Below are 23671 nucleotides of genomic sequence, written 5' to 3' on the forward strand. Positions count from 1 at the left end.
CTATACCCAGAGTCCACCCTGCGCTAAGCAACAACTTAGTGATAAAATTGCTCGTCACTCAGTGAAAAAACATACGTGTAACAAAGCACAGTGCTGAAAACAGTGTATAAACTTATCTTATGTGACAAAAGAAAAATACATCCAATATATGATTAATAAGAATAGTCCAAACAACGTGTCTAATTCCACATAAATAGGTGAAAATTATAAATCAAGTCCCAGTGGTGAATTAAAAATAATTTGATGTATAAAATAAGCAATTGTCCAGAGAAAAAAGTGGTTAAAACGTGACCGGTAAAAAATAAAAACATCCAAGTGAATTCTTGTGAACTGTGATTGGTCCTTATTAAACTGGCTGAATTTTGATCAGTCTATGGCCAGCTTTAGATCTCTGCTGTTCAGCCTGCAAGGCTGAACAAGAAAAATGACTTGATTCCCCCATCCTCGCTCAACAGCATGGATGGGAGGAATCTCCCAAATGCCAACACCCTTGGCTTTTTAAAGTTTAACCACCTATGGACCAAGCCTATTTCTGACAGTATTTTTTGCTAGAAAATTACTTGGAACAAACATTATATATATATATATATATATATATATATATATATATATATATATATATATATATATATATATATATATATATTTTTTTTTGTAGCAAAGACTCTGGAGAGGTCATTGTAATATTTTGTCACACGGTATTTACTAAACAGTAAAGTTAGCCTAATTTTTTGTACATTGTAAAAGATGAAGTTACGCCGAGTAAATAGATACCGAACATGCTACGGTTTCGTGGAAAGGCAACAAACTACGGTACTTAAAAATCTCTATAGGCGGCGCTTTAAAAATTTTTAACATTCCTTTTGACAGTTATAGGCAGTGACAGGTACTCTTTATGGAGGGATCTGGGGTCTAAAATACCCCAAACCCCTTCACTGCATTTCAATGTATTCAAAGCATCAAAATCAGCATTTTTGAATACTTTGGATTTTAAAAATTGCCGCCGTTGACAGCCGAGTAAACCAGAAGTGACGTTGCTTCCAGGTTACTATATCGGAGACCCGATCAAATCTAATTCCGGCTTTGTCCGGAACTCTCACCAGCCAGTGGACATGCTTGCTGGTCGCTCGGGTCTCCAGGTGGGTCAGGAGACCTGGGCAGAGTGGCGGAAAGGGGGGGGGGGGCGCATTGGTTATCATCACCTAAAAGCTGACCATCCGCTCTAAAAAACTGTACTGGGGTGATGCCTGCAGCGGCAGGCATCACCCTTATACAACCACTTCAACAAAGTGACTTACAGGTACGTCGTTTTGGGGGAAGTGGTTAAAGAGATTGTGTGGTGGTTGTTTTCTTTATTTTTGGTTCACCTTTTCAAAATAAAATAATAAACTTACACTTTAAAGCTGAACTCTGGAATAAAAAAATAATATATAAATGCTAGAACACGTATTTGTACTTGAATCATGGGGTGCTTGGTTTATTTTTCCTAGATCTGTGCAGTAATCCAGTGGGAGACTTTTCCCCCTGTTCAGAAGCTTCCTGTAATAAAGACCGCTCACTGCTGCTCTCTCTCCTTGTGGAGAGTGACTGGTCTTGCCTCTGCCCCCCTCTTGTAGTTTTCTGCAGGAAACACGTAGTGGGTGGGGCCTGCAGGGTCCCTCCCACAGTTCTGATTTCTATACAGGCTATGTACAGCACAGTGTTGGTGTCACTTCTACTTTCTCAACTTAAAATCTTGTTTTTTTAAAAGCATTTAGTGCATACAAAGTAGATTTATATCCTTTGTGGCTGCTAAAGAATATATTCAAATAAAAGGTTTTGTGCTTGGAGTTCACCTTTATATAAAGAAAAATGTACCCCAAACTATTATAGTTTCCTGACAGGTTTAAGTTATTGTTTTGAAACTGGTGATTTTAGGATGCTCTTTTTAAGATGGCAGAAAAAAAAAACATCACTTTATGTTCATAATGTTAATGACAGTATGGCAAATATCTATTTGGTAAATTTAACAAGACAAAAAGTATTTTTGGTTAAAATTTTTTTTAAATAGTTCACCAAATTTTAGTTTGCCTTTTCGATATATTAGAGCAAGTTCAAGAAAGCAAACAATTGCCACATATTTAAGGATTATCTTGAAAGATGATCATCATCCACCCCAATATATTGGTTGTTGGGCTTGGACAACAAGAAGTTTATCAACGTTACATGAAATATTGTGAAACTGTCCAATTTTTCTTTTTCAGTAAATTGTTTGTAAACCAAGAGATACAGGTGAAAATATTAATTATGAATACTATGATAATACACTGCTCAAAAAAATGAAAGGAACACTTTGAAAACACATCAGTTCTCAATAGGGAAAAGTATCATACTGGATATCTTTACTGATATGGACTGGGTAATCTGTTAGGAACGAAAGAATTCCACATTGATTGATGGAAATGAAAATGATCAACCTACAGAGGGCTGAATTCAAAGACGCCCTGAAAAAATGATGCAGCAGGCTCGTCCATTTTGCATAAATTTCATTGCAGCAACTCAGAATGGTACTCTTGTATGGCCCCCACGTGCTTGTATGCATGCCTGACAACATCAGTGAATGCTCCTAATGGAGCAGGAAAGGGATGGTGTCCTGGGATATTTCCTCCCAGATCTGGACCAGGGCACCACTGAGCTCTTCAACAGACTGAGGTGCAACCTGGTGGCGTCGGATGGACTGAAACATTGTTATGAGGTGTTCTATTTGATTTAGGTCAGGCGAGTGTGGGGGCCATTGAAAAGTATCAATTCCTTCATCCTCCAGGAACTGTCTGCATTCTCCCGCCACATTAGGTCGGGCATTGTGCACCAGGAGGAACCTAGGACCCACTGCACCAGCGTAGGGTCTGACCATGGATCCAAGGATTTCATCCCAATACCTAATGGCAGTCAGGGTGCCATTGTCTAGCCTGTAGAGGTCTGTGCGTCCCTCCATGTATATGTCCCCCCAGACCATCACTGACCCACCACCAAACTGATCATGTTGAATGATGTTACAGGCAGCATAACATTCTCCCCGGCTTCTCCAGACCCTTTCACGTCAGTCACATATGCTCATTGTGAACCTGCTCTAATCTGTGAAAAGAACAGGAAACCAGTGGCGGACCTGCCAATTCTGGTGTTTAATGGCAAATGCCAATTGATCTCCACAGCAAACACAGAGCCCACTAGAGGATGTCGGATCCTCTGGCAACCCTCATGAAGTCGGTTTCTGATTAGTCAGAGATATTCATACCAGTGGCCTGCTGGAGGTCATTTTGTAGGGATCTGGTGCTCAGTGCTCATCCTGTTCCTCCTTGCACAAAGGAGCTGATACTGGTCCTACTGATGGGTTAAGGACCTTCTATGGCCCTGTCCATCTCTCTTAGAGTAACTGTCTGTCTTCTGGAATCTCCTTCATGCTCTTGAGACTGTGCTGGGAGACACTGCAAACCTTCTAACAATGGCATGTATTTATGTGCCATCCTAGAAGAGTTGGATTGTCTGTGCAACCTCTATAGGGTCCAGGAATGGCCTCATGCTACCAGTAGTGACACTGACCCTAGCCAAATGCAAAACTAGTGAAAAACCATCAGAAAAGATGAGTAGGGAAAAGAAAATGTCATTGGCCTCCACCTGCAAAACCAATCCTGTTTTGAAGGTTGTCTCATTGTTGCTCATCAAGTGTACCTGTTGTTAATTTCATTAACACCAAAGCAGCTGAAACTGATTAACAACCCCCTCTGCTACCAACTGACCAGATCATTATCCCAGAGGTTTAATTGACTTGATGCTACTCTGTTCCTTTAATTTTTTTGAGCAATCTATATTGCTGGCCCAATAGGAATAAAATCAACATGCTTACATATTGTGCAGGTCTGCTAAAAATGGAAATAGTGGTATTAAGCTTAAAGAGTTCCTAATGCAAAGATTTACCATTAATAATACAAAAATTATTTTTTTTCTATTTACAGTGTATCCTTTTTAGTTATGGATCGGGTGGGGAAGAGTTAAACCCCTGCAAAGTTTTTATATTGCAAAATCACCCTTTACTTAAAGTGTTGGTTAAATTAACATCAAGCAAGACTAACCCTCCCCCCCCCCCCCCCCCCCGTCGCCGATGTACTTACCTCCGTGTATGATGAGCTATCTGTGCCCAAGCACTGTGTGTAGTGATCTGGGGACTTGAAATCCCCACTCTTTTCCCTCTTCTCTCTGCAGCACTTTCGGGTTCAGAGCCATTCTGATTCTGAGCGCTGGCTCCGAGTATCTCTATGATAACTATGTAACATGTTCCTAGTGCTGCAGCCACTGCCCCCCGTGGCAGCAGTATGGGGGAGACATTCCCATACTACCTGCCACTATTTATAAGCAAACCACGTCATTCAGACACTTAGCTCTGTGTGTCTGAATGTAGTAGTTCTCAGTGAACTACCACAGCATTGTGGTAGTTCATTGAGCCTTCCTGTCAGGGAGTATTGGATTACCCGTTCAAGATGTACGGGTAAGCTGATACACTGACAGTATGCAGGAGACCTGCATGGTATTAGCGATCTACTGATTGCTCATGCAATGCTTTCCAGGTTCCTGCAACAAAAAAATAATAAATGCTCATTTTTCTATCGTTCATTGACGGACGCAGTGCTCTCTGATCCATATCAGTAGGGTAATACTGCCCCCTACAGGAGTAGGACACTAGGCAGAAAAAAGTTCTGGCGACGCCTATGGGCAGTCCCGGAGGGTACACCCTGTCTCTTCCTGCATTGGATGTCAGTTTTAATCTGCCTAGTCTGGAGTAAGGACCTAGTTCCTTGCTGGGATATCTGGTCCTGGCATATAAAGTATTTTTTATGTAGAGGGACTGCCTGCATCTATTCCCGGATGGATCGGACAGACGGTGGTGCAGGTTTATTCAATTAAGGGTCGGGTCCTACCTTTCCCTGTTTCGGCATGTTCTACTCGGGCACCTAGTGCTTCCTGGGCTTTTTGCCTTGTAGGCATCTGTGCTCTAGATTGCAAGATGGCTATGTGGTCGTCTGTTCACACCTTTACCATGTTTTATAAGGTGGATGTGCTGGCATCTGCAGATGCCTCTTTTCGGCTGCAAGGTTTTTTGCTGGCTGCTGTTTGGAAGTCTTTTGACCTTCCTTGAGGGTGTTTACTTTTTGTTTCAGGTGGGCCTCATCTTTTGTACTGATGAGTCCTATGTTGCCTGGTCGGCTATCTTTGGCCTTGGGGTACTTGTTCTTTTCTGCTGTTCCCACTTCTCATTTTATGGTACTGGTTTGGGACGTCCCTACTGATATGGATCAGAGAGAACTGCGTCAGTCAATGAACGATAGAGAAAACTGGATTTTTGACTTACCATAAAATCCCTTTCTCTTAAGTTCATTGATGGACGCAGTACCCGCCCCTCTATTTTGAGTTGTGTTGGTGTTATTTTTCTGACACTGTTTTGATACAAAACTGACATCCTATGCAGGAAGAGAGAGGGTGTACCCTCCGTGACTGCCCATAGGCGTAGCCAGAACTTTTTTCTGCCTAGTGTCCTACTCCAGTAGGGGGCAGTATTATCCTACTGATATGGATCAGAGAGAACTGCGTCCGTCAATTAACTCAAGAGAAAATGATTTTACCGTAAAATGCCGTTTTTTTTTTTTTTTACCTGCAAAAAAATGTGTACTGATTTTTTTTAAAAAGGTGAACTTATCCTTTTAAAGTACAAGTCAAGGCAAGACATTTTAAAATTTTTGATGTGGTAGGAAAAGGTCAGAAGCTTTGTTCTGGTTTTCACGGTTTGTGTCTACTTTCGGATTTCTGGTCATTTCCAGTTCTGGTAATTGGTTCCACTTTTAGAAAAAAAAGTAGGGAAAATGCCCCTAACAAGGGCACTACAATAAAACCTAAATTTCTCTGTCGTTCATTGACGGACACAGCTCCTGATATTCATATCCATTGGGTTATACTGCCCCCTACAGGAGTCAGACACTAGGCAGAAAATAATTGTGGCTACATCCATGGGCAGTCCAAGGGGGTATACTCCCTCTCTGCTATAGCCATTCAGTTTTTTTTCTGCCTAGTCAGGATTAAGGACCTATTTCCTTGCTGGGATCTTTGGTTCTGGCAAAATTTTTTAGATTGAAATTTTTTTCCGTGTTCAAAGCTCCTTCTACATCAGTGGTTCTCAACTCCTGTCCTCAAGACCCACTAGCAGCCCAGATTTTAAGGTAAAATAAGACACAAAGTTTGGCTGTTTTGAATGCTGTCATTGAATCTGGCACCGAGTACCCAGGAGTGATGTCATGACATCACTTCCGGGTTTTCACATGGAGACCCGATCAGAGCCGAATGCGGCCTTGATCGGGTCTTTGGCGGTGTCCAGCCGAGGACAGCGGCCTTGCAGGCTGGTTGTCCGGTGTTGTGCCGAAACCAGGCACTCGGCTCTGATCGGAACTCCCCCTCTCTAGCCGTCTGCAATCCAACTCCACCTCCCCAGCTGAAATGAATTCCGCCCCTCCAGCCTTCTGCATTCCAGCTCCTCCCATGCTCCCTCGGCTCCATGTATTCTATGTTTATAAAAGACTACACTACTTTAGCCGAGTTCCTCGGTTAACTGGGAGACCTGGGCGAGCCTCCCCCCCCCTCCCGCTCCTTGTAATGACAGCCGAGCGGCTTCTCAGCCACATCGGTTGTCATTACAAGACAGCCGTCCGTCGGCTATGGACGCCGTTACTGGGATGATGCCTCTAGCTGCAGGCATCACTCTGGTACAAGCACTTTCCGATATATCGGCAATATCGGCCACCTTGGCTGAAATATCGGCCATCGATATATCGGCTTTGCCGATAATCAGTCAATCCCTAATTCTGGGGACAGGAGTTGAGAACCACCGTTCTACATTAAGGTGCGCCCTCACTCGTATCGGGGGTGGGGGAACATCTTCGCTGGTTTGCGGTCTTGTGGACTTCCAGGTGCAAGACAAGTGGATCCACTATATCATTCGGTCCGACTACAAGATCGAGTTTCGCTCTTGTCCCCCCAGCAAGGTTTTTTCCTTCCAACTTGCACCTGTCCCCAGACCGCTTACAGAGCCTATTTGGGGCAGTACAAGACCTGTTCCTTCAAGGGGTGATTGTCCACCTTTTAGGGTTTTTACTCAAACCTGTTCACAGTTCCCAGGAAGGAAGGCAGAGTGTGTCAAATCCTGGACCTCAAGGCGCTAAACTGCTTTGTGTGGGTACAGATATTCAGAATGGAGTCCATGCAAACGGTGATGGCATCCCTGCATCAGGGGGATTTCCTCACCTCTATCAACATCAATGATGCTTGCTTTCACATTCCAATATGTGCCGGTCACCAGCGCTTCCTCTGCTTTGCCGTGGTAGAGGAGCATTATCAGTTTGTGGTGTTACCCTTCTGGTAACGCCTGCTCCTCGAGTCTTCACAAAAGTGGTCCCCCCAGGGAGTGGTCCCTTCATCCGGAGGTGTTTCATCAGTTGTGTCTCCGGTGGGCCCCCCCGAGTGAGGTGGATCTGTTGGCGTCTCAGCTCAACAGAAAGAAAGGTGCAGAAGTTAGTGGCTCGGTCAAGGGATCCTCTGGCGGAGGCCACAGACGCGCTGGTGACCCCGTGGGGTCAGTATAGTCTGATTTACGCCTTCCTTTCTCTCAAGCTTCTGCTCAGACTTCTATGCAGGATCGAGGCAGAAGGGATTCTGGTCATCTTAGTGGCTCCGGAACTGGCCTCGCCGGGTTTGGTACGCCGATCTGGTGTGGCTGGTTGCTGACATTCCTTGGCATTTTCCTCTGAAGGAGGATCTGCTGTACCAAGGACTGATCTTACATCCTTCTTTAGTCGCTGGCTTTGACGGCTTGGCTGTTGAACGCTAGGTGCTGAAGGATAGGGGTTTATATGAGTCAGTGATTCCTACACTGTTGAAAGCTAGGAAATCTACTTCTAGGAAGATCTACTATTGTATGTGGAAGACGTATATTGCGTGGTGTGATTCTCTTGGGCTTCATCCTCGCTCCTTCTCGATGGCTCGGATCTTAACCTTCCTTCAACGGGGGGTTGGACAGAAATTGGCCTTGAGTACCAACAAGGGCCAGGTATCGGCTTTGGCGGTTTTCTTCCAATGACCATTGGCCACACACTCCCTGGTGCGTACCTTTCTTCAAAGTGTCCGACTTGTGGTTCCTCCAGTGTGGGCTCCGCCTTGGGATCCTAATTTGGTGCTTTCAGCTCTACACAAGCCTCCCTTTGAAAATATTTGAGAGTTTCCCCTGCTAACGCTTTCCCAGAAGGTGGCCTTTTTTGTTTCTATAACCTCTGTGCACAGGGTGTCAGAACTGGCGGCGTTATCCTGTCGTTCACCTTACCTGGTGATTCACATGGATAAGGTGGTTCTTCGCCCCTGTCCATCGTTCCTTCCAAAAGTTGTCTTTGACTTTCTTTTTAATGAAGACATTGTGTTGCCTTCTTATCCTGTCTCTGGAATATGGGACGCAGAGAGCAGTAGGAATCTGACAGATTACATTACTTCCACTCTCTACCCAAAATTAACAGAAACTTGACTTATACCTTGTTGATTATTTAAGGTCTATTTATAAATTAGATTATATGTATTCAATTATGTAATTTTCAGCCAAGATTCACACATTTTTCTGATTTGGATTCAATTGGAAAATGTTTTGAAATCATATACAAGTCTAGGTTCACCAGTCTAGGTTATGCGGGCTGCGCTTGATGCATTTTTCAGGCACATTTTACAGTGTATTTTGCGTTTTTATACCCACATTTGATGCGTTGTTGCAGGCATTTTTCATACATTTTTTTGCACTGTATGTAGCTGCTTGCTAAGAAGTGGGCCAGGAAACCAGCTGTTGCATATTTAACTAATGAGTCATTAGCTGTGAGCGGGGTTCCCTGCTGACAGACTGAATGTAAAAAAAAAAAAAAAAAAAAAAACAATTACTGGCTAAAGAAATTCATAAAAAAAACAGTGCCCCCCCTGATCCATACCAGACCCTTATCCGAGCATGCAGCCTGGCAGGTCAGGGAAGGGAGGGGACACGCAAGCGCCCCCTCCCCCCCTCCTGAACCATACTAGGCCTCCTGTCCTCAAAATGGGGGGGCTGCTTTGGGTAATGTTGATGGGGACAAGAGCCTCTTCCCACAAACCCTGGGCTGTGGTTGGGAGCTTATCAGAATCTGAAGCCCACTTTAATATGATATATGAATGAGTTTCGGGTACATTGTACCGCTACTCATTCACAAAAAAACTCACATAGAAAAAAAAACACAAAGACGGTTTTAACAATCCCTTTAATAAAAATCAAAAAATAATGTTTCGTGATGTAGATCCAACGTCCATCACGCTGCCCCCCCCCCCCCCCGCACAGCTGAACCCGAAGAAAGAGAAAAAAAAAAGCTCTGCACTCATCGAAGGCTATCCGCTGAATGTCCGCTCCTCCGCCTGACAGTTCTTAAATTGGTAAGGGGCGGGGCCACCAGGTGATGTCACCAGATGACCCTGCCCCCATTGGGACGCCACCAACCCAGCATGCATCAGTCAGTGACTGTCACAAGGGGGTGGGATGCCACCCTCTACCTATTTGTCAGATGGAGAAGTGGGCAGTCATTGGTTAGCATTCGATAAATGCACTTTTTTTTTTTGGTTGTGGCAGGTGGCATGATTGATGTTGGATCTACATCAAAGGACATTATTTTTTAACCACCTTCTTCCCAAGCCTATTCTGACACTTTGCTCCTACATGTGAAAATCAACTTTTTTTTTCTAGAAAATGACTTCGAACCCCCAAACATTATAATTTTTTTTTTTTTTTATAAACCGATACCCTATAGAATTAAATTATATGTGTCACCCGCAGAAGTTATTGAGTGGCTAATTAGCCGCTCAGATCACTTCTGCGTGAAACAGTCACCGGCTGCAAAAAATGATACTGGAATGATGCCTGTAGGAGCAGGCAACATCCCGGTATTACCAATGAACCCCAATGACGTTACAGGTACGTCCATTTGGGTAAGTGGTTAATAAAGGAATTGTCAAAAACTCAAGTAGAAAATACCCAAGCTCAACCGCACAACTGAAAAATACTTGCTGAGATTCGGTGCTCAGGCTGGGGGATCCCCACTCCCCTGTTAAAAGCGTCCAAAGCAGAAATTTACAGTTTAGCGACCACCCCACGCACATATACTACAGCAGGGCGGCCACTCTGTGCCAGTACGTGATCTGACACTACCGGGTCTGGGGCGCGCGTTGCCAGCGACCTGCTTTTACTGTGATTGGGCACAGCGGGAGCCAATCAGCGGGAACCACCAATCATTTGGGAAATAAGCAGAATGCTGGTCTGCCTATGTAAACAAGGCGGGACATTGTTCTGTCAGCAGAGAAGGTAGTAATCCTGTGTTTCCGCTAAGCAGGATCACGGATCTCTGCCTTCCCATAGCACAAGAACCTCCCCCACAGTAACCAAGCACATTTTAGGCACACATTTAACCCTTTGATCGCCCCTGATGTTAACCCTTTCCCAGCCAGTGTCATTAGTACAGTGGCATATTTTTAGCACTGATCACAGTATTGGTGTCACTTAGTGTCCTGATTTGTCTGTCGCAATGCCACAGTCCCGCTAGAAGTCGCTGATCACCGCCATTACCACTAAAGGAATAAATAAATAATTCCATAAAAATATCCCATACTTTGTAGACGCTAGAACTATTGCGCAAACCATTCAACATACACTTATTAGTACTACTGCTAAGTACTACTATATAGAATACAGAATACATATTGGCCTTAATTAATAAAGAAAATCGATTTTTAAATTTTTTTTTTTACAGGATATGTTTTATAGTGAAAGTAAAATAAATAAATGTGTGTGTGTATATATATATATATATATATATATATATATATATATATATATATATATATATATATATATATATATATATATGTATATACAGTTTGGGCACCCCAGGTAAAAATTTGTATTAATGTGCCAAGGAAAGATGGAAAAATCTCCAAAAGGCATCAAATTACAGATTAGACATTCTTATAATATGTCAACAAAAGTTAGATTTTATTTCCATCATTTACACTTTCAAAATAACAGAAAAGCAAAAAATGGCGTCTGAAAAAGTTTGGGCACTCTGCAGAGTTAATATCTTGTACTGCCCCCTTTGGCAAGTATCACGGCTTGTAAACACTTTTTGTAGCCAGCCAAGAGTCTTTTAATTCTTGTTTGAGGTATCTTTGCCCATTCTTCCTTACAAAAGTCTTCCAGTTCTTTGAGACTTCTGGACTGTCTGTCACTCACTGCTCTTTTAAGGTCTATCCATAGATTTTCAATTATGTTGAGGTCAGGAGATTGTGAAGGCCATGGCAAAACCTTCAGTTTAAGCCTCTTGATGTAATTCCCCATGGATTTTGAGGTGTGTTTAGGATCATTATCCATTTGTAGAAGCCATCCTCTCTTTAACTTCAGCTTTTTCACAGATGGCATCAAGTTACCATCCAAAATTTGCTGAAATTTTATTGAATCCATTTTTCCTTCTACTCGTGAGATGTTCCCTGTGCCATTGGCTGCAATACAACCCCAAAGCATGATTGATCCACCCCCATGCTTAACATTTGGACAGAGGTTCTTTTCATTAAATTCTGTGCCCCTTCTTCTCCAAACGTACCTTTGCTCATTCTGGCCAAAAAGTTCAATTTTAACCTCATTGGTCCACAGAAATTGTTTCCAAAATGCATCAGGCTTGTCTATATGTTCATTTGCAAAGTTCAAATGCTGATTTTTGTGATGTAGAAGAGGTTTTCTTCTGATGACTCTTCCATGAAGACCATATTTGTACAAATATCTCTTTATAGTGGAATAGTGTACCACAACTCCAGTGTCTGCCAGATCTTTCTGGAGGGATCGTGCAGTCAAAACGTGGGTTTTGAATTGTTTTTCTCACAATCCTGTGAGCTGTTCTGTCTGATATTTTTCTTGGTCTTCCAGATCTTGCTTTAACTTCCACTGATCCTGATGACTGCCATTTCTTAATTACATTCCGAACAGAGGATATTGAAATCTGAAAACGCTTTGCTATCTTCTTATAGCCTTCTTCAGCTTTGTGAGCGTCAACTATTTTCAGTTTTATAGACAACTGCTTAGAAGATCCCATGGTGCTGATTGTTGGGGCAAGGTCAGATGAGTCTGGGCATTTAAAACCTTTGAGATTGACATCACCTGGTCTTCCCAGACGATGATTGAGAACAATCCATGACACTGGCAGGTCTCAGCCTTGCAAGTGCATGCTATAAATTCTGCAGGGTGCCCAAACTTTTGCAGACACCATTTTTTTGTTTTCTGTAATTTTGAAAGTGTCAATGATGGAAATAAAATCTAACTTTTGTTGACATATTGTAAGAATGTCTAATCTGTAATTTGATGCCTTTTGGAGATTTTTCCATCTTTCTTTGGCTTCTTTATGCACATTAATACAAATTTTTACCTGGGGTGCCCAAACTTTCGATCCCAACTGTATATGTGTTCTTTTAAATTGTTGGACTTTTTGTTTATAGCGCAAAAAAATAAAAAACACAGAGGTTATCAAATACCACCAAGAGAGAGCTCTATGTGTGGGGATAAAAGCACATACATTTTATTTGGGTACAGCAGTTGTCAGTTAAACTAACGCAGTGCCGTATTGCAAAACATGGCCTTTTTTTCCTATTTGACACTTTTTTTTTTTAGTGAATGAGTACAGGCACAATGTACCCCATACTCATTCACATTGGGGGGGGGGGGGGCAGGATCTTTACCCCCCTTTGTTAAAGTGGGCTTCCAGATTCTGATAAACCCCACAACCGCAGCTCAGGGTTGTGGGGAAGAGGCGAGACCCTTGTCCTCATTATCATGGGGAAAATATGTTTTGGGGTGTGGGGGGCATGGCTCGCTCGTCCTTTTCCTTTTCTGACCTGCCGGGCTGCATGCTCAGGGTAAGGGTCTGGTAAAGTTTTGGGATCTGCTGCTGGAAAGAAAGCCCCTGACCCTTTCCAAAAATGCACCAGCTGAAAAGCGCATAGATGTGAACGTGTACCATAGGAAACCATGTTAAAATGGACTGTAGTGTGTTTCTGCAAAACAGAAAACGCACTACAAAAGAAAAAAAAAAAAAAAAGGGCATAGGTGTGAATATAGGCTAAATAGACCCCTTAATGTATTTTTTTTTCTTTTTGTGATCTTCTGTCTTGCTACTGCATTACATTTTTTTTTTTTTTTTTTTTTTTTTTAATATTATATGCTGTATTTGATAAGTAACATCTCTCTTTCCTGATGTTGCTTTGGAATGCTTCTATTTTGTAAATGTATGTGCTTTATTATTTGCTGGCTGACATTTTGCACAGCTATGACTACAGAAACACAAAAAAATTGTGTGTCTGCATTTAGGAACTTTTATGGCTAAATACTGTATCAGATACATCTATAAAAACATTCCTGCACAATGTGATAAAACCATTACATTTATCTTGAGTTGTAAAGTGTTTTTGACTCCAATTAAGCATTACATAGTTGATTACATACCCTTTAAAGCTCTGCCCTATATAAAACAATTTCCATGTAGTAGCTTTAAATGTCTTGCTACCTGATGGGTTGTATAATTCCATGTCCTAATCATTGAAAGATTTCTCTTTATAGGTACGCCACACACCACAAATATTTCTAGGTCATCTGGACGTAACAACCGCAGGAGATCTCAGCGCTTAACCCTCACGGCCCCCAGTGACTTTCCACACCTGCCTTTCAAAGATGGAAAAGGCCTACCAGGCTACATTCAGGCTCCTCAAGACCTTTCAGTAGCCAAGGGTAATTAATCAAAATTTATTGAGTAAGGGGAAAACAGGGTACACATAATCCCTGTCTTCTCAGTTCAGTTTTTTAAACTGGAATTCCAGCCATAACCCTTGCTCATGTTTTTTTTTTCTATTAAATGCATAAGAAATATAATTTCTGTCAGTATTTTATTCTTTACAACCTGGTTTAGGGATAGTGACCACAGTTCACTTCAAGTGGGTTTTGCATTCCCATTCAAATCTACGGTAATGGAAAACCTGCTTGAAGAAGGTAAAATACAGATAGAAGGTCAACTGCAAGTCAAATGTACCTGTCAATACATCCTGAAAGATCTCAGTGATGGTCCACAGCCCATCGACACAGGCCCTTCGGTTGCTAGATCGGTGACCAGAGCAGACTTTCTTCTGTTATCAGATTTTGACTGCAGAATTTCTGAAACCGTGAAAAAACACTTTCACCTAAGCCTCCCTTTTCATACCGGCTAATTCGAACCCTGATGAGATGGGGGCTATTTCAAACCCCCAGAGCCACATTGGCTGTTTTTACACGTTTGCTGTGACAAATAAACTTTGTAAAATTAAATCCCTCTTTTTCTGTAAACTTTGAGACGTGCACCAAGAGCCATGTCGGGCCCCATCTTGTTCTTGATCTATTATATCAGATTGTAATACTTAACATAAAGTGGGCTCCACCATTTCATGTAATCAATCGGTTTTTATTCCTAACTCTGTAGGCGAGAATTCTGTTAACTTTCTGTCCAGAGTGTACAATGCGAAAATCTGCCCACAACAATAAATACCTGTAACTTGTGGTCTAACCCTTCCCTGTTGTATTCAAAACAACCAAAAATGTTTTGACTGGAGTTCCAATTTAAATATAATTTTAAATCAATTTTTAACTTGATCAGCAATTCCCGAAAAGGGTTTCCTCCTTAAAATAAATTATTATTTTGATTCTCTAATGCTCATAAAATTTGCATTTATATTTAATAAATTACAGTTGTGTGGTCCAACATGTTTGATGTTTAAACTTTTTTTTTTTCCCCCCAGAAAAAGGAAAACTTAATTTTTTTTTTACAATTAGTAATCTATACAAGTCTAGAATTACAGTCTCTGTACCACACTTGCGATATTACATACAATAGATGATAAATGTCATTCATATGTTTCCACTGGACCTCATATTGTAATACTCTATCACATTCTTTTGTTTATATAGTACCCGATGTTGCCTTTGTGCCTCAGGAGAAGCTTGAACCTCTTGACCTAAGCTGTAATACGGACATAACTCCCGTAGGCCTAGAAACCACTTTCCACACTGAGCGCACCACTAAAGAAAAGGAACATTTACAATTGATAAACTATTCTTCCAAAGCAATAGCTGATGGTAGAGTAGCTTCAACGTCATCAGGTAAAGTTCTTGAGTTTACAAGCACGTGACTCTACTTGGTATGTATGCAAGAAGATTCACGCTCAACTGACTGCAAAATCCAAGACTCTTTCTTGGCTTGTCTTTTTGTGTCTCTGTTATGGTGATGGGTAGGTGTGTTGAAGGCTTTTCTTTTGCTTCACTTTAAAATCTGTTTTTTTTTCTTTTTAATGTCTATCATACTGAATTAACCAGAAAATATTTTCTAATCAATTATATAAAAACGAATAGGACCGAGAACTTCACACAAACAATTTAGGTAAAGGGAGGTTGGTTCTGGCAAGTGTGTAGGGTGCATGAGTGTGCTTAATTAGTGCATTTTACGAGGAGTGTTTCGAACTGCAGGAGACCTGGAGCTTTGTGCTCTGTGTTATGCCTGTGTGTGTCTATTACTCTAGCATGCTGTAAGCACAAGGCATGTTAACCCCTAGCTGCAACTCAATAGTACAGCCGTGGCCAAATGTTTTGAGAATGACACAAATGATCATTTTCACAAAGTTCTGCTGCCTCAGTTTTTATGATGCCAATTTGCATATACTTCAGAATGTTATGAAGAGTGATCAGATGAATTGCAATTAATTGCAAAGTCCATGTTTGCCTTGAAAATGAACTTCCTCCCCCAAAAAAATGTCCACTGCATTTGTTAAGAAGACTTTAGGGCACCCAAGAAAGTCCAGCAAGCGCCAGGACCATCTCCTACAGTTGATTCAGCTGCGAGATTGGGGCACCACCAGTGCAGAGCTTGCTCAAGAATGGCAGCAGGCAGGTGTGAGTTCATCTGCATGCACAGTGAGGGAGAAGACTTTTGGAAGATGGCCTGGTGTCAAGAAGGGCAGCAAAAAAGTCACTTTTCTCTAGGAAAAACATCAGGGACAGATGAATATTCTGCAAAAGGTACAGGGATTGGACTGCTTAGGACTCGGGCAAAGTAATTTTCTCTGATGAATGCTCTTTCCGATTGTTTGGGGCATCTGGGAAAACCCTTGTTCAGAGAAGAAAAGTTGAATGCTACAATCAGTCCTGTGTCATTCCAACAGTAAAGCGTCCTGAGACCATTCATGTGTGGGGTTGCTTCTCAGCCAAGGGAGTGTCTAAGAACACAGCCATGAATAAAGAATGGTACAAAAACATCCTCCAAGAGCAACTTCTCCCAACCATCCAAGAACAGTTTGGTGATAAACAATGCACTTTCCAGCATGATGGAACACCTTGCCATAAGGCAAAAGTCATAAGTTAGTGGCTTGGGGAACAAAACTTCAAAATTTTTGGTCCGCGGCTAGGAAACTCTGCAGACCTTAATCCCATTGAGAACTTGTGGTCAATCCTCAAGAGGCGTGTGAGCAAACCCACCCACCCCCCCCCCCCAAATTCTGACAAACTCCAAGCACTGATTATGCAAGAATGGGCTGCCACCAGTCGGGATGTAGCCCAGAAGTTGATTGACAGCATGCCAGGGCAAATACCAGAGGTCTTGAAAAAGAAGGGCCAATGCTGCAATAATTGACTCTTTGCATAAACTTAATGTCATTGTCAAAAAAAGCCTTTGACACCTATAAAATGCTTGTAATTATACTTTAGTATACCATAGTAATGTCTGACAAAGATCTAAAAACACTGAAGCAGCAGACTTTGTGAAAATTAATATTTGTGTCATTCGCAAAACTTTTGGCCTCAGCTGTACATAGCATTATTAAAAACACGCCCATGTCTATTACTGTTTATACTAAACCTCTAATCACCACCCCTTACAACTAACCCTTAAATGTAACTCTTAGCCTCTATAGCGAAAAATATTGAATTGTTCTATCTGTATGGGGTTTGATAACTGTAATAATAGTGTTCAGTATATGTTTTTGTTTTTTTTTTGTTCACATGCCTTTATTGGTATTTTTCTCCACATTGCAGACCAAACTGTTCTGCAAAAGTGATAGTTACAGGGTTATAACAAACCATATAACAGTGCTGGGGGGTTACAAAAGTCAACTTTTATTCATGTAGCTTAAAGATTTTTTTTTTCCAAAAGAAAATAACCTGTTGCTACAATTATTTTAAAAGTACATCTAAAATTAGACTGTTGACAGAGTAACAGCTCATGATTTCCCTACAGCCTAACAACATTAAAACTCTGTTACATAAAGTGGAAAATAAATAGATCTACTGGCAGGATCAGCAGGTGATAAAACTATTATAGGGGGACTGGTCACACTGCGTCATATATGGAATTTGTAATTTGCCTACTGTTACCCTAACTCTTAAATCAAACTGTTAACCTCGTTCTATCTCCTAACCCATACATACTCCTGAAGTATACTCCAATTCTCTCCAGCACTGCGGTTTCCTTCATGGCTACTGACATCTTTAGCTGGTCCACTTCCTGGTACCAATCTTCAGCCATTTTCATTAGCCATGCTGAGATGTTATCACACTTTTGAGCTATGACACCAGCTATTTGAAGGCTTAAAATGTTGATTGAGAGCTGACATAAGCACACTAACAACTATGACTGCTATCACCGAGGCATGCCCTGAATGTTGCATACACTGCGTTTGTGCTAGTAGGTAGAACATTGGTGTGTTTATTTAAAGATTTAATAACATTTATTAGACATTTCTTACTTGAATTTTGGGAAATCAATAAATTGATGGGTTTAGTTCTGCTTTTAAAGCTGATTTTCAGGCACACAAACTTTCACTGAAATACATTCTTCAGTACCCCAAAGACCAAAAATCCATCTTTTGTGCAACAAGTGATTTAGCAGATCCAATTAATACTTTGTAAAAGTGGCAGTGACAACATCCCAATAGTGTGTACAGAGCTCTGGGATGGACCCAGTAGGACTGCCCACTAAAGGTGGTTTGCAGAAAGCCACACAAGGGATGGATACAAGACTAGTCCCCCTTCACTAGAAGAGTGAAAGCAGCAGCAGTGACTAGTCTTTTTTACAGGAAACTCCTACACAGGGGCAAAGTGCAGAATATGTTTAATGCAGGATTACTGCACAGATCTGGAATAAATACATAAGGCACACCAAGATTCAAGTAAGCATACACTCATCTTGTATTTGGACAAAATTGGTTTAGCCCAGCGGTGTTCCAGCCTCCCCCTCCAAAAATTAAAAATCAGCAGCTACGCATACGGTAGCTGCTAACTTAAAATATTAGGACACTTATCTGTCCTGGTGTCCAGTGATGTCGGCACTGCAGCCGATGTTTCCATCGGCTGTCAGGTGCTGCCGCTGCCATTGCGGGTCCGCAGGGCAGCGGCAGTATCTGACAGCCGATGAAAACATTGGCTGCGATGCCAACATCGCTGGACTCCAGGGCAGGTAAATGTCCTAATATTAAAAGTTAGCAGCTACAGTATGTGTAGCTGCTGACTTTTAATTTTTCTGAAAGCTGCGCATTCGGATTGGCTCGGCGACGGGGGAAGGAGGAGGGGGGCCCAACTTCCGAGGGACGGCGCCGTCTCCCGGAAGTAGGGAAGGGTACCTGTCAAAAACAGATACCCATTCCCCCCTCCCCCCCTGGAAGGTGCCAAATGTGGCACTGGAGGGGGGAGGAGGCAAATGAACGGAAGTTCCACTTTTGGGTGGAACTCCGCTTTAAAGGTCAAAGTGTACTTTGCTTATTCAGGACAAAGGATCAAAGATTAACTTTATTACCTTGACCCCCACCTGCACCTACAGTGGGGAAAATCATTTTTTGATCCACTGCTGATTTTGTAAGTTGGCTCACCTACAAAGAAATGAAGGGCTTATAATTTGTATCATAGCTGTATTTTAAATGGTGGAGACAGATAATCAACTAACCCTTGTTGGCAAGCACAGAGGTAAGATGTTTCTTGTAGTTGGTACCAGGTTTGCACACATCTCAGGAGGGATTTTGGTCCACTCTTCTTTACAGATCTTCTCTAAATCCTTAAGGTTTCTTGGCTGTCGCTTGGCAACTCGAAGTTTCAGCATACATTTTCTAAAGGATGAAAGTGATTGAAAAGTCTCGTTTGTTATGTGCAAAAAAAAAACATGTTATACTTGCCTGCTCTGTGTGATTGGTTTTGCACATAGTGGCCCAGATCCTCCTCTCCTTGGGTCTCTCTTCTGTGCTCCTGGCTGCTCCCTCTTGTTGAGTGCTGCTTGCTGTGGGGGCACCAGAGCCATGACCCGGCCCCACCCCCACTCTCTCTCTTGATTGGCTGACTGGCTTTGATTGACAGCAGTGGGAGCCAATCCCGCCATACTGCTGTCTCCGCCAATGAGAAGGGGAGTCCCGGGAAGCTGAGAAACTCATGCAACATCTCTGAATAAAGATGGGCTCAGGTAAGTATTAGGGGGGGCTGCTGCACACAGAAGGTTTTTTTTTTATCTTCATGAATAGAATGCATTAAGAAAAAAAAAACTTCTGCCTTTACAATCCCTTTAAGGTCTGGAGACTGGTTAGGCCACTCCATGACCCTAATGTGCTTCTTCTTGAGCCACTCTTTCCTTGCCTTGGAGGTATGTTTTGGGTCATTGTCCTGCTGGAAGATGCATCCACGACCCATCTTCAGTGTTCTGGCTGAGGGAAGGTTTTCCTCCAAGATTTTTATAATACATGGCCCTTCTATTGACCCCTCAATTTGACAAGTTTGGCCTGTACCTTTAGCAGAGAAACAGCCCCAAAGCATAATGTTTCAACCTCTGTGCTTTATTGTAAGGATGATGTTTTTAGAGTCGTAGTCAGCATTTTTTTTTCCTCCAAACACGGCGAGTCGAGTTAATGCAAAAGAGCAAAATTTTCCTCTCATCACAGCACTTTCTCCTAAACCTTCTCCTGAATCATTTAGTTGTTCATTGGCAAACATCATAAGGGCCTGTACATGTGCCTTCTTGAGGAGGGGGACCTTGCAGGCACTGCAGGATTTCTATCCATGGCCGTGTATTGTGTTACCAATTGTTTGTTTGGTGACTGTCCTCCCAACTGACTTGAGATCATTCACTGGCTCCCCCGTGTAGTTCCTGGCTGATCCCTCACTTTTCTCATGATCATCCTTACCCCATGAGGCGAAATCTTGAATGGAGCTCCAGACCGAGGGCAGTTGATAGTTATTTTTTTATTTCTTCCTTTTGCGAATAATCGCTCCAACAGTTGTCTCCTTCTCACCAAGCTTCTTACCGACTGTCTTGTAGACCATTCCAGCCTTGTGCAGATCTACAACCTTGTCCCTGATGTCCTTTGACAGCTCATTGGTCTTGCCTGTGATAGTGATATTTGAATGGAAGAAAGCGATTCTGTGTACAGGTGTCTTTTATACACATAACGAGTTGTCTTTAGGAGCACCTTCCTAAATTGACAGGACTAATCTGTGTACCACATGAGCACATACTGTAGCCAGTCTGTGGGAGCTAGAAATATTGTTGGTTGGTAGGGGATCAAATACTTATTTTACTCATTGAACTGCAACTCAATTTATAACATTTGTATCATGTTTATTCTGGATTTTTGTGTCAATCATTTAAACTACACCTATGATCAAAATCATAGACCCTTCATTTCTTGTAAGTAGGCAAACTTACAAATTCTGCAGGGGATCAAATCATTATTTCTCTGTCGCTCATTGACAGACGTAGTCCTCTTTGATTCACATCAATTGGGTTATGTTGTCTCCGCAGGAGTAGGACTAGGCAGAAAGAAAAAACGTTCTGGCTCCACCCTAGGGGCAGTCCCAGAGGGTATATCCTCCCTCTCTCTGCTAGAGGAAATCAGTTTTTTTCTGTCTAGTCAGGAGTAAGGACCTAAGTTCCTTGCTGGGATCTCTGGTCCTGGCAAGATTTTTTTTTTAGAAAAAATATTTTTAGGTAGTTTCTCCAGTGTTTTTTCCTGTGAGATCTTCAAGCAAATTACGCCTGGATCTGGGCGACACTTGTGGTCACCCCAGCCGGCCTACGAGCGCGCGCAGACCATTGCATCGTGCTTGGTCGGCCGCGACACATTCAAGTAAGTATGCGGGGCCAGGCGACGGGCTGGATGTTGAGATCCAGTGGTCACCCCGGTTCTGCCTACGAGCGCGTGCAGACCAGAGCTCCGCGCTGGGTCGGCTGCGACAGAGTCCCATTGGAGGGACTGACCTTGCGAGTTAAAAGTCTCGCTTGGACGCCAGGAACCAGAGAGTCGAGGCGTCCGGAGTGGTCAACAACCCCCCACCCCGGTGGAGAGGGTATTGTGAAGAGAGGGTGCCTGTCGGTTCGGTATGGTGAGTAAATGTTTCCTTTTCCTCGTTATGAGGCATTTTGGAATATGGGCCCCTCCATACATGGTCAGTATCTTTCTGACACTAAAAGTCCCCCTTGTAAATACAGCATGTGTTTGGTGGGCAAGCGGACTTGGTTTGGGAGCTAACACTCTACACAGCAGACTGCAGTATTACAGCAGACATAGGAGGTACAATCCTACCTTGACTGTAGTGGACCTCCTGCAGAGCGATAAACCGCCATTAGCGTGGTATGCAGGTGGATGTGCTGGGACGACGATACTTCGGCAATCCGCCGCCATTTTGCTGTAGACCAGGTACACGAATGTCCGCAGGTCACGCCGGCCGCCATTTTTTTGGAGTCTGTTGTCTCCCGTATGGGGGCGGCCATGTTTGAAGAGCCCAGCTAATCTCGAGGAGAGCTGGGAACGCCGGAAGGCGTACACAGGGGGCGGAGCCACTTACTTCTACCTGGGAAAACGAACACAGTTCTTCCCAGTCTGTAAGAGACAAACGCTGACTGCAGTTGTTAGGAAACTTCTCTGCATCGGGTGGTGAGCCTTGAGGGTCCCTCTCTCTCTCTCTCTCTCTCTCTGTGGGGGTCAAGAAGCAGGTACACTGAGGGGCGGTATTGCGCTAGGGGGATACATATTAAAAAAAAAAAAAAAAAAGTTTTTTTCTGGCAAAGTGTCCTGGGTTAACATGGACCCTGCCACTCATGTATCTCCACCGGATCCCCTCGAGGTGTCTGCAGAATCCTCCAGCACCCCGCTTACGATTGAATCATTGTCAGCTATTATGGAGACCTTTGTGTCCCGGGTGGAAGTGGCTTGTCAGGGACAGGGCGCAAGGAAGCGACCCCCGCCTAACCCCATGTTATCTGAAACTTCGGATTCAGAATCTGAGCCTATTTCTGCAGTTGCAGGTACCTCATCTGGGATTGGTGTCTCGGGTACTGTTTCTTCAGACAGTGAGGAGGATGTTTCGGCATCAGCCATAGCCCGAGAGGAAGCGTTGGTAAACGCGCTAATTGTATCTGTTCAAGAAACCTTAAGATTACAGGGTTTTCCGTCGGAAGTAGCTGAGACTGAGATCCCCTTTGGGACTAAAAAACGCATCAAAGTGGCGAAGGTTTTTCCATTGCCCAAATGTTTTGGCAATCCGATCAAAGAAGAATGGAATCTGCCAAAACGCACTTCTGCTATTTCTAAACGCATTAAGAGGCGTTATCCGTTTGCGGAAACCCTCATTAAGAAATGGACAGAACCACCTGTGGTGGATTCACCAATTTCTAGATTGAATAAAGCCACGGTTATTCCATTAGAAGACGCTCCGTCTTTTAAGGATCCGGTGGATCGCAAGATAGAAGCTATGTCTCGCACCATGTTTTCCTTGATTGGATCAGCTTTCAGACCAATAATTGCTATTGGGCTGGTTTCACAGACTGTAACTGAATGGACCAAATGGTTACGCCGGGAATTAGAAGAGGTCCCTCAGGCGGTATCAGATTTGTTGGAACAGATGATACAGGGGTTACAGTTTGTGTGTGATGCGGCGTTAGACGCCACTCCATTATTGGCGCGAGCATCAGTTTCAGCAGTGGTTCTCAGACGTACACTGTGGCTAAAAGGTTGGTTAGCCGACCAAGGTTCCAAAAAAGCATTGGCTAATATCCCCTTTTCAGGAGAGCGTTTATTTGGAGCCAACTTAGATGAGATCATTAAGGATCTCACGGGAGGAAAGAGCACCTTTTTACCGCAAAATGCTAAGGGTAAAAGACCTCGTCAAAGACGAGGGCCTTCTTTTTCTGCTCACAAAAATTTTTTTCGTCCCGCGGGTGAAAAAATTAAGTCCTCCAAAGCTCCTTCAGGAGGCTTCAGGGGACGTTGGTCGGGCAAGCAAAAGCCCGCCCCTTCCAGACCTGAAGATAAGTCTACTAAACCCTGAAGGTGCGCCCCCACCCATAACTGGGGTGGGGGGACGTCTTCGCCGGTTCCCGGATCCATGGCTCTCCAGAATCCCGGACAAGTGGGTTTGCGAAGTCATAAGGTCAGGGTACAAGATCGAGTTTCGATCTCTCCCACCGGCGCGATTCTTCCCTTCCAATATCCGACTATCCCCGGATCGTTTAGAAGA

At 43.0% G+C, this 23671-nt stretch overlaps 1 protein-coding gene across 1 annotated transcript in view; it reads left to right on the forward strand.

The window, feature by feature from the left end:
- The window catches only part of PHF20L1 (PHD finger protein 20 like 1), a 255783-nt gene that overhangs the window by 166114 nt on the left and 65998 nt on the right, over positions 1-23671 (forward strand). Inside the window, exons 10-11 of the mRNA XM_082259569.1 lie at positions 13727-13894; positions 15101-15292. Of these exons, the coding sequence (XP_082115695.1) occupies positions 13727-13894; positions 15101-15292 (360 nt within the window). The remainder of the gene's footprint in view (positions 1-13726; positions 13895-15100; positions 15293-23671) is intronic.

Source organism: Pelophylax lessonae, assembly GCF_965119305.1.
Source record: "Pelophylax lessonae genome assembly, chromosome: 5".
Lineage (NCBI taxonomy): Eukaryota > Metazoa > Chordata > Amphibia > Anura > Ranidae > Pelophylax > Pelophylax lessonae.